The sequence below is a fragment of the Phyllostomus discolor genome, chromosome 4, assembly GCF_004126475.2.
Source record: "Phyllostomus discolor isolate MPI-MPIP mPhyDis1 chromosome 4, mPhyDis1.pri.v3, whole genome shotgun sequence".
NCBI lineage: Eukaryota > Metazoa > Chordata > Mammalia > Chiroptera > Phyllostomidae > Phyllostomus > Phyllostomus discolor.
This window is the reverse complement of record NC_040906.2, coordinates 6,377,368-6,391,011: the sequence shown is the minus strand read 5'-3', so window position 1 is coordinate 6,391,011 and position 13,644 is coordinate 6,377,368. Positions and strand designations below refer to the sequence as shown.

At 39.2% G+C, this 13,644-nt stretch overlaps 1 protein-coding gene across 1 annotated transcript in view; it reads left to right on the top strand.

Annotated features, from left to right (window-relative positions):
- The window catches only part of LOC114494158 (nuclear body protein SP140-like protein), a 53,267-nt gene that overhangs the window by 5,695 nt on the left and 33,928 nt on the right, over window positions 1–13,644 (top strand). Inside the window, exons 5-6 of the mRNA XM_036025007.1 lie at window positions 61–207; window positions 870–953. Of these exons, the coding sequence (XP_035880900.1) occupies window positions 61–207; window positions 870–953 (231 nt within the window). The remainder of the gene's footprint in view (window positions 1–60; window positions 208–869; window positions 954–13,644) is intronic.

Genomic DNA, 13,644 nt, shown 5'->3' with positions numbered 1-13,644 from the left:
AGGGTGCTCATTCTCTCTGAAGAAAGAAGTGAAATTCTTCATTTTTGCAATTTGGTCCAGGAGCAGATCTACCAAACCATGGAATCCCAGTGAGTTCCAGCTCTATAGATCCGGTGGCCATAAAGAAGGAAAAGCCATTTTTTAATTCAGGAGTTGAATGGGAAGCCCAAGGAAGGAGTGACTGTAACCAGGCGTCTGACATAATAGGCAAGGCTGACTGAAAGAGTGTGTGATGTGAACCACAGTACTGGGCAGGGGTCTGGGACCTGTCAGAGGGCCCATGGAGGCAGTCCTGGTGACCTGGTTAGAGGTAGGAAGGGGAGGGAACCAGCGCCTTATGCAGCAAGTTCAGCAGAAAAGTGTCCGCAGTAGTTGGAAAAATATCAAAACAGAAATGGTTGACTTAAGCATTGATATCACACTGTTTCTATGCAAGAGAAGAAAGTGACAGATGTAGGAGTTGAGGAAAAATCAAAGAACCAAGGTACTCGTTACAGGAGAGAAAATGGAACTCATGAAGACAAGGAGAGTTATAAAGGCATGCCATTGCCAGGCATGGTTAGTGGAAACTAGCCAATAGGAAAGTGGAGAATTAAACTGAGAATGAAAGAAGAGGTTGAGTGTGGTGGAGGTGGGAGACAGGGTGACTGTGGGGTAAGAATTGCTGCAGGATGGGCACAGCTGCCCTCTGTGCCTGAATCTCACACTTTCTGTGTAGGACCTGGAGCAACCTGCCAGGCCCACGCTTTAGGGCACAGACCAGGGGGACCTGAGTTAACTTAGTTTCTAGGTCTTCCTAGTGCTCTTGTCATGGGGCTTTCTGTCTGTGGGCTCCTTGGGCAACTAAGGGTTTTTTGTTCTCTGTACAGACATCAGCAGTGAGGACTCCGTGGAACGCAGAAACAGAGAAGAGGCCCCAGAACCTTCCACCTCAACAGTGAAAAGGAAATCTGGTAAGGAGGTGGGAGTTCAAGGCTTGGGCTGCAGGAAGCTGAATTAACAGGTATTGTTTCCTGAGGCATCTATTCTGAGTTGATTCCACACTAAGGATGCAGTTTACCCTGGAATCCCAGTCTCTGCATTTTACTTGACCACTTTAGGATGTGCAAGACAATAAGAAATCATTTTATTTATATTTTTGAAGATGAGGCTGTATATTGATGAGTCTTATTAATATATGCATGTATAAATTGATTATATAGTAGAAGTAGGCTGGCAAAGTGATGAGCTTGTTTTAAAGTTAACGGATATGACTATAAAGTGTTGGATTTATACAATTATTTCTAAAGAGAAGAGAAAAACAAATATTTCTTTATTGGAAGATCACATTCCCCCAGCTATGTAGTGGTAGCAGAAATGCATAAGGCATTTTGAAACTCAGAGTATTTTTTCTACAGAGTTCTTCAGCAAGTCATGACTGTATAGTGACTTTTTCAAAGGACCTTGGCAAATAGTATCTTACTTTTTCTCTCACATCTTACCCTGAGGGGTACAGTGTTACTCTTGTTTCTAGATGAGGAAACACAATCACAGAAATGTTTCCAGGTCTTCCAGAAAGTCTCCTGGAGATGATAGCTTCCTGGATTCTACATTGTTTCCTTTGTAAAACTGCAGTTGAAAACGTTACAAAAATGTTTCCCTCATCCTTGGGAAGCATGAGTGGTCATAAGCTGTGCAGCTCTTTGGTGCACAGGCTGATGCTTGGTTTCCCTTCCTGCATTCTCAGAGGATTTTGGAAGGATGCTATTTAGGAAAACACGGGAGGAAAAGACCTAAAAACAAATAAAAATGTTACCTGGTCTTTAGGTTACAAAAGTACAATATTTAAATCATATATTTATTGTAATACCTCACTATGACTATCCATGTAAAATGTAAGTTTGCTTCAGCTTTTAGAGAGTGCATATTCTGACTTGCGTCTTATAGTAGGCCACCTGCTCTAAAAGGTGGTTTTGTAGTAGGTCCATGGCTCAGACACAAGAGACTACTGCTGAGATTTGGAAACAGTTCAAGGGGCACTTGGGGAAAGGAAGCCTTCTACCTGCGACACAAGATTTCCAAGTTCTCCCCACATGAGAAACAGCAGATGAAGAAAAAGACAGTGTAAAATGACAATAGAAGGGGTGAGAGGAGGAAGATCCATGTATCCATGCCTCTGTTTCCACTTTGTTCATCAGTTCATTTTGTTCATTAGATTCTACATGTAAGTGAGTTCATGTGGTATTTGTCTTTCTCTGACTGGCTTATTTACTTAGCAAAGTAATGTGCAAGTCCATCCATGCTGTCACAAGAGTTAAGGTTTCCTTCTTTATCTGGTTTTGGAGTGTGGATAATGCTGGCTTTGTAAAGAACTTGGAAGTCTTCTCTCTTTAATTTTTTGGAATAGTTTGAGAAAGATATATGTTAGTTCTTTGAATGTTTGGCAAAATTTGCCTATGAAGCCATCTGGTCCCAGACTTTTGTTTGCTGAAAAAAAATTTAAATTTTTTATTGTGTTTTTCCATTACCACTTAACCCCCTTGCACCTCCCTCCATACCTCAATCACCACACTGTTGTCCATGTCCATGAGTTGTTTTTCATTTTTGCCTCATCTCTTCACTCCCTAATCCCCCCATAACTGTCATCCTGCTTTCTATTTATGAGTCTGTCTTTATTTTGCTTGTTAGTTCAGTTTGTTCATTAGATTCCACATGAGTGTAGTCATATGGTATTTGTCTTTCTGTGACTGGCTTATTTCACTTAGCATAATGTTCTCCAGTTCTGTCCATGCTGTCAAAAGGGTAAAAATTTCTTTATTTATGGCTGATTAGTATTCAATTTTATAAATGTCCCACAATTGCTTTATCCATTCATCTACTGATGGAACCTTGGGCTGTTTCCATATCTTGGCAGTTGTAAATAATGCTACAGTGAGCAGAGAGGTCCTTATGCTTTTTTGAATTAGTGTTTTGGGATTCTTCATATATATATTCCCATAAATAGGAATACTGGGTTAAATTCAGATTTATTTTTAATTATTTGAGATATTTCCATAATGCTGTCCATAGTGGCTGGGTCAATCTGCATTCCCACGAACAGTGCAGTGGGGTTCATTTTCTCCACATCCTTACTAGCACTTGTTTGTCGATTTATTGATAATAGCCATTTTGACCAGTGTGAGGTGATATTGTGGTTTTAATATACATTTCTCTAATGATTAGTAATGTTGGGGATCTTTTCATATGTCTATTGGTCATCTGTATGTCCTCTTTGAGAAGTGTCTGTTCAGGTCCTTGCCTGGGTTGAATTATTGATTTGTTTGTTTACTTTGGTGTTGAATTTTATAAATTCTTTATAAATTTTGGATGTTAACCCTTTATCCAATGTATCAGAAAATACGCTTCCCCATTCTGTGGATTGTATTTTTATTTTGTTGATGGTTTCCATTGCTGTACAAAAACTTGTTATTTATTTTTTTCATTTTCACCAATGACTTTATATTTTAATGATTTTATTATTGTTCAGTTACAGTTGTCTGTACTTTCTCCCCATCCTCTCTAAACCCACCTCCCTCCCTTGGTTCCACCATCCCGAAGTTTTGTCATGTGTCCTTTTTTAAATATATTTTATTGATTATGCTATTACAGTTGTCCCATTACTCCCCCTCCATCCCCCTCCACCCTACACACCCTCTCTCACCCACATTCCCCCTTTAGTTCATGACCATGTGTAATAAGTTCTTTAGCTTCTGCATTTCCCATACTATTCTTGCCCTCCCCCTGTCTATTTTCTACCTACCATCTGTGCTACTTATTCTCCATAACTTTTCCCCCTCCCTCCTCCTCCCACTCCCCTATTGCTAACCCTTCATCCCTCCGTGTGATCTCCATTTCTGTGGTTCTGTTTTTGTTCTACTTGTTTGCTTAGTCTGTTTTTCTTTTTGGTGTGGTTGTTCATAACTGTGAGTTTGCTGTCATTTTACTATACATGTTTTTTATCTTCTTTTTCTTAGATAAGTCCCTTTAACATTTCATCAAATAAGGACTTGGTGATGATGAACTCCTTCAACTTGACCTTACCTGGGAAGCACTATATCTGCCCTTCCATTCTGAATGATAGCTTTGCTAGATAGAGCAATCTGGGATGTAGGTCCTTGCCTTTGATGACTTTGAATACGTCTTTCCATCCACTTCTTGCCTGCAAGGTCTCTTTTGTGAAATCAGCTGACAGTCTTATGGGAACTCCTTTGTAGGTAACTGTCTCCTTATCTCTTGCTGCTTCTAGGATTCTCTCCATCTTTACCTTGGTTAATGTAATTAGCCAAGGCTAATGTAATGATGTGCCTTGGTGTGTTCCTCCTTGGGTCCAACTTCTTTGGGACTCTCTGAGCTTCCTGGACTTCCTGGAAATCTATTTCCTTTGCCACATTGGAAAAATTTCCTTTATTATTTGTTCATATAACTTTTCCATTTGTTGCTCTTCCTCTTTCCCTGCTGGTACCCCTATAATTCGAATGTTGGGGCATTTAAAGATGTCCTGGAGGTTCCTAAGCCTCTCCTCATTTTTTTTAATACTTGTTTCTTCATTCTTTTCTCTTTGGTTGTTTCTTTCTTCCTTCTGGTCCACTGCATTGATTTGAGTCCCAGTTTCCTTTTCATCACTATTGGTTCCCTGTGCCTTTTCCTTCATTTCTGTTACCGTAGCCTTCACTTTTTAACCTAATTTGTGGCCAGATTGAACCAATTCTGTGAGCATCCTGATCACCAGTGCTTTGAACTGTACATCTGATACATTGGCTATCTCCTAGTCACTTAAAAGTATTGGTTCTGGGTTTTTGATTTGTACTTCCTTTTGAACCATTTTTTTTTTTTTTTTTTTAATCTGGTCATGCCTGGTACGTAGTGAGGGGTGGAGCCTTAGGTGTTCCCCAGGGTGGGGCAACCCTGTGGCTTTTCCTTCATTTCTGTTACCGTAGCCTTCACTTTTAATCCTAATTTGCGGCCAAATTGAACCAATTTTGTGAGCATCCTGATCACCAGTGCTTTGACTATCTCCTGGTTACTTAAAAGTATTGGTTCTGGGGTTTTGATTTGTACTTCCTTTTGAACTATTTTTTTTTTTTAATCTGGTCATGCCTGGTATGTAGTGAGGGGTGGAGTGGAGCCTTAGGTGTTCCCCAGGGCGGGGCAACCCAGTGGCTGGGTTGTGACGCTACATGTGGGGGCGGGGTCTGAGAGGGAACCATGGCGCTTACTCTGCTCTCTGTCAGACTTCAGTCCCTTCTGCCACTTCCCCCAAGCAAACTGGGCCTCTATGGTGCTAATTCCCAGGTGGGTGGGCTTGTGCACATTCTAGGAACCTGTGGGTCTTTCCAACAAACTCTCCTGTGAGGCTGGGAGTCTCTCCCTGTGCCTCAACCCTCACAGGTGTTTTCAATCAGTGCTCCAAGGCTCCATTTCCCGGCGCTGGGACACTGGGTTGCACGCAGTGCCTTGCTTCACAATCACTGCCTTGCTGGGCCTGCCGGTTGCCACCCTGTGCCCAGGGTCTGCCAGCTGCCTGCATGTCCAGGGTCCATGTGCTCTGGTCTTACGCACCCGGATGCCTTATGTGCCTGGTTCCACCACTCTTTGTGCTGCCACCGCTCTCTACCTGAATGCCTGACTCTGCGCTTCCTACTGGTCTGGATGAATGTGTCTATTTTAACTCCTTGGTTGTCCGATTTCCATACAGTTCAATTTTCTGTCAGTTCTGGTTGTTATTCTGTTTCTAAATTGTTGTTGTCCCTATCTTGGTTGTGCGAAGAGGCACAGTGTGTCTACCTATGCCTCCATCTCTGCTGGAAACTTGTACAAAATCTTTTTAGTTTGTTGAGGTCCCATTTGCTTATTTTTTCTTTTATTTCCCTTGTCTGGGGAAATATATCAAATATTGCTACAAGCAATGTCTGAGACTTTACTGCCTATGTTTTCTTCTAGGATTTTTGTGGTTTCATATGCCCTGACCAGGATTAGAACCCATGACATTTTGATTTGGACAGTGCTCCAAGAAACTGAGCCACACTGGCCAGGGCTAAGCCATTCATCATTTAGCCTCCATGTGTTTGGGTATTTTTCAGGTGTATCTTTTTGTAGTTGATTTCTAGTTTCATACCATTGTGGTCAGAGTAGATGCTTGATATGATTTCAATGCTCTTGAATTTGTTAAGACTTACTTTGTGTCCTAACATGTAGTCTATCTTTGAGACAGTTCCATGTGCACTTCGGAAGAATGTATATTCCACTGATTGGGATGCAATGTTCTGTAAATATCAAGTAAGACAATTTGATCCAGTGTGACATTTAAGGCCACTGCTGCGTTGTTGAAATTTTGTCTGGAAGATCTATCCATTGAGGTGTTAAGACCCCCTACGATCACTGTATTTCTGTTGGTATCTTCCTTAATATCCTCCAAGATTTTCTTTATATATTTAGGTGTTCCTATGTTTGATGCATATGTTTACCAGGGTTATATCCTCATGTTGGATTGATCCCTTTCATATTGTACTATGTAGTGACCTTTTGTGTCTCTTGTTATGGCCTTTGTTTTAAAGTCTATTTAGTGAGGTATAAGTATAACTACTCAAGGGTTTTTGTTTTGTTTCCTTGTTTTCATTTGCATAGAGTGTTTTTCTATCACTTCACTTTCAGTCTTTGTGTATCTTTTGTTCTGAGATGAGTGTCTTGTAGACAGCATACGTATGGGTCATGTTTCTTATTCATGCAACATTTAATCCATTTATATTTCAGGTTATTATTGTTAGATATTTACTTATTGTTATTTTATTTTTTATACTTCTGTTCTTCTCTCTATTTCTTCTTAAAACAGACACTTTGACATTTCTTGCAATATTGATTTGGTGGTAATGGACTCATTTAGCTTTTCATAATCTTGGGTATTTCATACAAATCCCTCTTTCCTGAGTGTTTCTGGTGGGAAATCAGTTAACAGCTTTTGGAGCCCCATTTAGATAACTAAAACTAACTGTCTCTCGCTTGCTGCCTTTAAAGTTCTCTCTTTGTTTTTAACCTTTGCCATTCTTACTTGTGATATGTCTTAGTGTAAATCCCCTGGGGTTCAATTTGATTGGGGCTCTCTGTTCTTCCTGAACTTAGGTTACTTCACCAAGTTATGGAAGTTTTCAGCCATTATTTCTTTGAAAAAGTTCTCTGTTCCCGGTCACTCTCATCTTCTGGTGCCCATATGATGCAGACATTGTTACACTTCATGTTGCCCCATAGGTGCCTTAGAATTTCCTCACTTTTAAAAAATTCTCTTTTCTTTTTGGGAACCCATCAAGTAGACATAAACATTGTAAACATATATGCACCAAACATGGAGCACCCAATATATATGAAAAATCTTGGAGGACTTCAAGAAAGATATAGACAGATTTCCAGCCAAGATGGAGGCATAGTTAGATATACTTTGCCTGTTTGCACAACCAAAAGAAGGACAACAAGAAATTTAAGGACAAAAAGTAACCAGAACTGCCAGAAAGCTGAGGTGTATTGAAGTTTGACAACCAAGGAATTACAAAAGAAACATTCATTCAGACTGGTAGGAGGGATGAAGACTGGCATCCAAGGAAGAGAGAATGTGTGGCAGGGGGTGTCTTGCAGATGGAGCAGTCCCATGTTTGTATGCAGAGAAACCTGGAAGAACAACTGGGGAGCAAGACAGACCATACAACTCAGAGTTTGGGCATGGAGAAATAAGCCTCAAAACCTCTGATTAAAAAGATGTGTGAAGGTTACAGCAGCAGGAGAAACTCCCAGCATCACAGGAGAGATTGTTGGAGAGATTCACAGGGTCCTAGAATGTACACAAACTCATCCCGGATTCACCCAGGAATCAGCACCAGAAGGGTCCACTTTGCTTGTGGGTAGCAAGGGAAGTGACTGAAAGTAGGCGAAGAGCAGAGCAAACAGCATTGTTTCCTCTCAGACCCCTCCACCACAGACAGAGCCACAACACAGCAATGTGGGTTGCCCTGCCCTGACAAAGCCCTAAGGCTCCACCCCTTACTATGCAATAGGTGCACAGAGATGAACAAATATGTCCCAAATGAAAGAACAGATTAAAAACTCCAAAAATAGAACTAAGTGAGGAGGAGATAGCCATCCTATTAGATGCACAGGTGAAAACACTGGTAATCAGGATACTCATAGAAATGGTTTCATATGGCCACAAAATAAAGGAAAAAAATGAAGAGTATGAAAAGTGAAATAAAGGAAAATGTACAGGAGACCAACAGTGATGGGAAGGAAAGTAGGACTCAAATCAATGGTTTGTACCAGAAGGGTGAAATAAACATTCAACAGAATGAAGAAACATGAATTCAAAAAAAAATGAGGAGAGGTTTAGGAAACTCTAGGACAACGTTAATTGTTTGAACATCTGGATCATAAGGGTGCAAGAAGGAGAAGAGGAAGACCAAGAATTTGAAAACTTTTTTGAAAACATAAGGAAGGAAAACTTCCTCAATCTGACCAAGGAAACAGATTTCCAGGAATTCCAGGAAGCTCCAAGTCAAAAAGAAGTTGGACCCAAGGAGAACACACCAAGGCACATCATAATTACATTTCCCAAGATGAAAGAGAAGGAGAGAATCTTAAAAGCAGCAAGAGAAAAGGAGACAGTTATGTACAAAGGAGTTCCCCTAAGGCTATCAGCCTGCTTTTTCAAAAGACACCTTTCAGGCAAGAAGGGGCTGGAAAGAACTACTCAAAGTCATGAAAGACATGGACCTACATCCAAGATTACTCTATCCAACAAAGCCCACACTTAGAATGGAAGGGCTTCCCAGATAAGGTCAAGTTAAAGGAGTTCCTCATCACCAAGCTCTTATTATATGAAATGTTAAATGGACTTTCCTAAGAAAAAGAAGATGATCAAATGTATGAACAGTAAAATGACAATAAACTCACAATTATCAACAACTGCACCTAAAAAGAAAACATACTAAGCAAACAGGAGCAAAATCACAGAAGTGGAGATTATATGGAAGGGTGTCAGAGGGGTGGGGGGAGGGAGAATGGGGAAAATGTACAGGGAATAAGAAGCAGAAGTGGTAGGGATGAAATAGACAGGGGAATGTTAAGAATGGTGTAAGAAACACAGAAGCCAAAGAACGTAGATGTACAACCCATGGAAATGAACTAAGGTGTGGGAGGATGTTGGCAGGAGGGCGAGCACAGGGTAGAGGGGAATAAAGGGGAGAAAAAATAGGAGAACTGTAATAGCATAATCAATAAAATGTATTTGAAATATTTTTAAAAAGATATAGACAACAACACACTTTTACTAAGGGATTTTAACACCTCACTGTCAACAGTGGATAGATCTTCCAAACAAAATATCAATAAGCATATGGTGGCACCAAACAATGCACTAGATGAAATGGACTTCACTGATATACATAGAACTTTTCATCCCCCCAAAAAGCAAAGTACACATTCTTTTCAAATGCACATGGAACATTTTCAAAGATAGGCAACATGACAGGACACAAAACAAGCCTCAACAAATTCAAGAAAACTGAAATCATACCAAGCATTTTTTCTAACCACAAGGAATTGAAACTAGAAACCAACTCCAAGGGAAAAAACCCAAAACACTCAAAATCATGGAGATTGAATAGCATGCTATTGAACAATGAATGGGCCAAGAATGATATTAGGAAAGAAATCAAAAACTTTCTGGAAAGAAATGAAAATGAACTCACAACAACCCAAACCTTATGGGACACAGCCAAGGCCGTCCTGAGAGGGAAGTTCATGGTGATTCTGGCCTACCTAAAAAAGATAGAAACATTTCAAATAAACAACCTAACCCCACATCTACAAGAACTGGAGGAATAACAACAAAGACAGCCCAGAGCAAGTAGAAGGAAGGAAATAATCAATATCAGAGAAGAATTAAATGACGAAACTAAAATAACATTTCAAAGAATCAATAAATCCAGAACTGGTTCTTTGAAAAGATAAACAGAATTGGTAAGCCTTAATCAGACTCATCAAGAAAAAGAGAGAGGACCCAAGTTAACAAAATCAGAAATGAAAGAAGAGAAATTACAAGCAATAACACACAAATACAAAGAATTGTATGAAACTGCCACACACAATTATATGTCACGATATTTGAAGTCCTGGATGAAATGGAGAAATTTCTAGAAACATATAATCTTTCAAAATTGAATGAAGAAGAAGCAGGAAGCCTGAACAGATGGAAAACAGCTGGTGAAATTGAAGCAGTAATCAAATAACTCCCAGCCCTGGACCACAAAAGCCCTGGACCAGGCAGTTTCACAGGAGAATTTTCAAAACATTTAAGGAAGAGCTAACTCCTATACTCCTCAATCTATTCCACAAAATCTAATCAGGGGGAAGACTCCAAAACTCGTTTTGTGAAGCCACCATCATCCTAATCCCAAAACCAGATAAAGATACGACAAAGAAAGAAAACTTCAGGACAATATTTCTGATGAACATAGACACTAAAATTCTCAACAAAATATTGGCACACCTCATTCAGCACTAAATTAAAAAGATCATAAAGATCACATACTATGATCAAGTGGGATTCATCCCAGGGATGCAAGGATGGTACAATATTCTCAATCAATAAACATAATACATCACATAAAACAAAAATCAAAAATCACACGATCGTATCAATAGATGTGGAAAAAAGCATTTGATAAGGTACAACATTCATTTATGATAAAAGCACTCAGCAAGGTGGGAGTGGAGGGAGCATAACTCAACACAATAAAGGTGATATAGAAGAAATCTAAAGCCTAAAACATTATACTCAACAGGCAGAAACTAAAAGCGTTCCCACTAAGATGAGAAACAAGACAAAGGTACCCACTTTCACCACTTCTATTCCACATAGTATTAGTAGTTCTGGCCACAGTGACCAGAGAAGAAAAAGAAATAAAAGGCATACAAATTGGAAAGGAGTAAGTAAAACTGTCATAGTTTATAGATGACCAGATAGTGTGCATAGAAAACCTCATAAACTCCATCAAAAACCTACTGAACCTAAGGAGTAAATTTGGCAAAACAGTGGGATGCAAAATCAATATTCAAAAACTGAAGGTATTTTTGCACCCCAACAATGAAATATCAGAAACATAAATCAGGAAAAATAAACCATTTTCTATAGCAACAAGAAAAATAGAGTACCTAGGAATAAACCTAACAATGAAGTAAAAGACCTGTACTCAGAAAACTATACAACACTGAAGAAAGAAATTAAGGAAGACACAAATAAGTGAAAGCATGTACCATGTTCATGGATTGGAAGAATTAACATCATCAAAATGCCCAAAACAATTTATAGATTCAATGTAATCTCTCTTAAAATACCAATGACGTATTTCACAGATATAGAACAAACATTCAAATGTTTATATGGAGTCATAAATTACGCTGAATAGCCTCAGTCATTTTGAGAAAGAAGAACAAAGTAGGAGGGATCATAACACCTAATATCAAAGTAGATTACAAGGCCACTGCTATCAGTACAGTCTGGCATCTGCATAAGGACAGAGACATAGATCGCAGAACAGAATAGAGAGCCCAGAAATAAACTCATGTTTCTATGGTTTTATTGGAAGAAGTGGGCAGGAGCATAAAATTGAATAAAAATAGCCTCTTCAAGAAATGGTGCTGGGAGATCTGGACAGTTACATGCAAAAATATGAAACTCGATCACCAAGTTACACCGTACTTAAAAATAAACTCAAGATGGATAAGACTTAAATATAAGTCATAACACCATAAAAGCCATAAAAGAGAACATAGGACAATTTCAGATATATCATGCAGCAATATTTTCACCAATATGTCCCTGAGAGCAAGGGACATAAATGAGAGAATAAACAAATAGGACCTCATCAAATTAAAAAGCTTCTGTATGATGAAAGGAAACAACCAAATGAAAAGTGAATCAACTGGATGGGAAAATTTATTTGCCAATGATACATTGGACAAGGGATTAATCTCCAAGATATATACAGAACTCATACATCTTAAGGAGGACACGCAATCCAATTAAAAAATGGACAAAGGATGTCAATACACCCCTCTCCAAGGGGGACATACAGGTAGCCCATAGACATATAAAAATGCTCATAACTAGCCATCATAAAGATGCAAATTAAAACCACAATGTGAGATCACCTCACACCTGTCAGAATGGCTATCATTAATAAATCAACAAACAATAAGTACTTGGGAGGATGTGCAGAAAAGGGAACTTTAGTGCACTGTTGGCAGGAATGCAGACTGGTGTAGCCACTGTGGAAAACAATGTGGAATTTCTACAAAAATTAAAAATGGAATTGCCTTTTGACTTGACAATTCCACTGCTGGAAATACACCCTAAGAATCCTGAAACCCCAATTCAAAAGAACTCATGCACTCCTATGTTCCCAGCAGCACTATGTACAATAGCCAAGATTTGGAAGTTGCCTAAGTCCCCATCAGTAAATGAGTGGATTCAAAAAGTTGGGACATTTACACAAGGGAATACTACTCAGCAGAAAGAAAGAAGGAATGCCTACCCTTTGCAACAACATGGATGGAATTGGAGAGCATTATGCAAAATGAAATAAGCCAGTCAGTGAAAGACAAATACCATATGAACTCACCTTTAAGTGGAACCTAATCAACAAAACAGATAAGCAAGCAAAATATAATCAGAGACATTGAAACAATCTGACAGTAACCAGAGTGGAGGTGGGAGGGGATAATTGGGGAGGGGGTAAAGGTTTTCAGGAATAACAATAAAGGACACATAGACAAAACCAAGGAGGGGGATGTCTGGGGTTGGGGGGAGTTGTGGGGAGAAAATGTAGACAACTGTATTTGAACAACAATAATTTTTTTTTTAGATTTTATTTACTTATTTTTAGAGAGGGAAGGGAGGGAGATAGAGAGAGAGAGAAACATCAATGTGCTGTTGCTGGGGGTTCTGGCCTGCAACCCAGGCATGTGCCCTGGCTGGGAATTGAACCTGGGACACTTTGGTTCCCAACCCACGCTCAGTCCACTGAGCTACACCAGCCAGGGCTGAACAACAATAAAATTAAAAAAAAAAAAAAAAAAAGAAGAAGCTGACAGTAACCAGAGGAGGGGGAGGGGATAACAAGGGAAAGAAGGGAAGGGGTCCAGTTAAGGAGCATGTATAAGGGACCCAGGAACAAAGATAAGAAGTCGGGAGGACTGAAAGTGGGAGATGAGAGATGGGTAGGTCATGGGAGGAAAATTGGGACTATTGTAATTGAACAACAATAAAAAAATTTTTTTAAATCTTTTCTCATTTTGACGCTCTTCTTAGGTGTTTACTATTACCTTGTCTTCTAAATCAATGATTCGATCCTCTGCTTCATCTAATCTGTTGTTTATTCTTTATAATATATTCTTCATTTCAGATATTGTATTCTACATTTCTGATTGGTTATTTTTTATGGTTTCTATGTCCTTTTTAATGCTTACTCTCTTTTTATTGAAGTTCGGAGATCATCCATCCATTCTTCACCTAAGGTCCTTGAGCATCCTATAAACATTGTTTTAAACTCTGCATCTGGTATTTTGGGTACTTCCATTTCATTT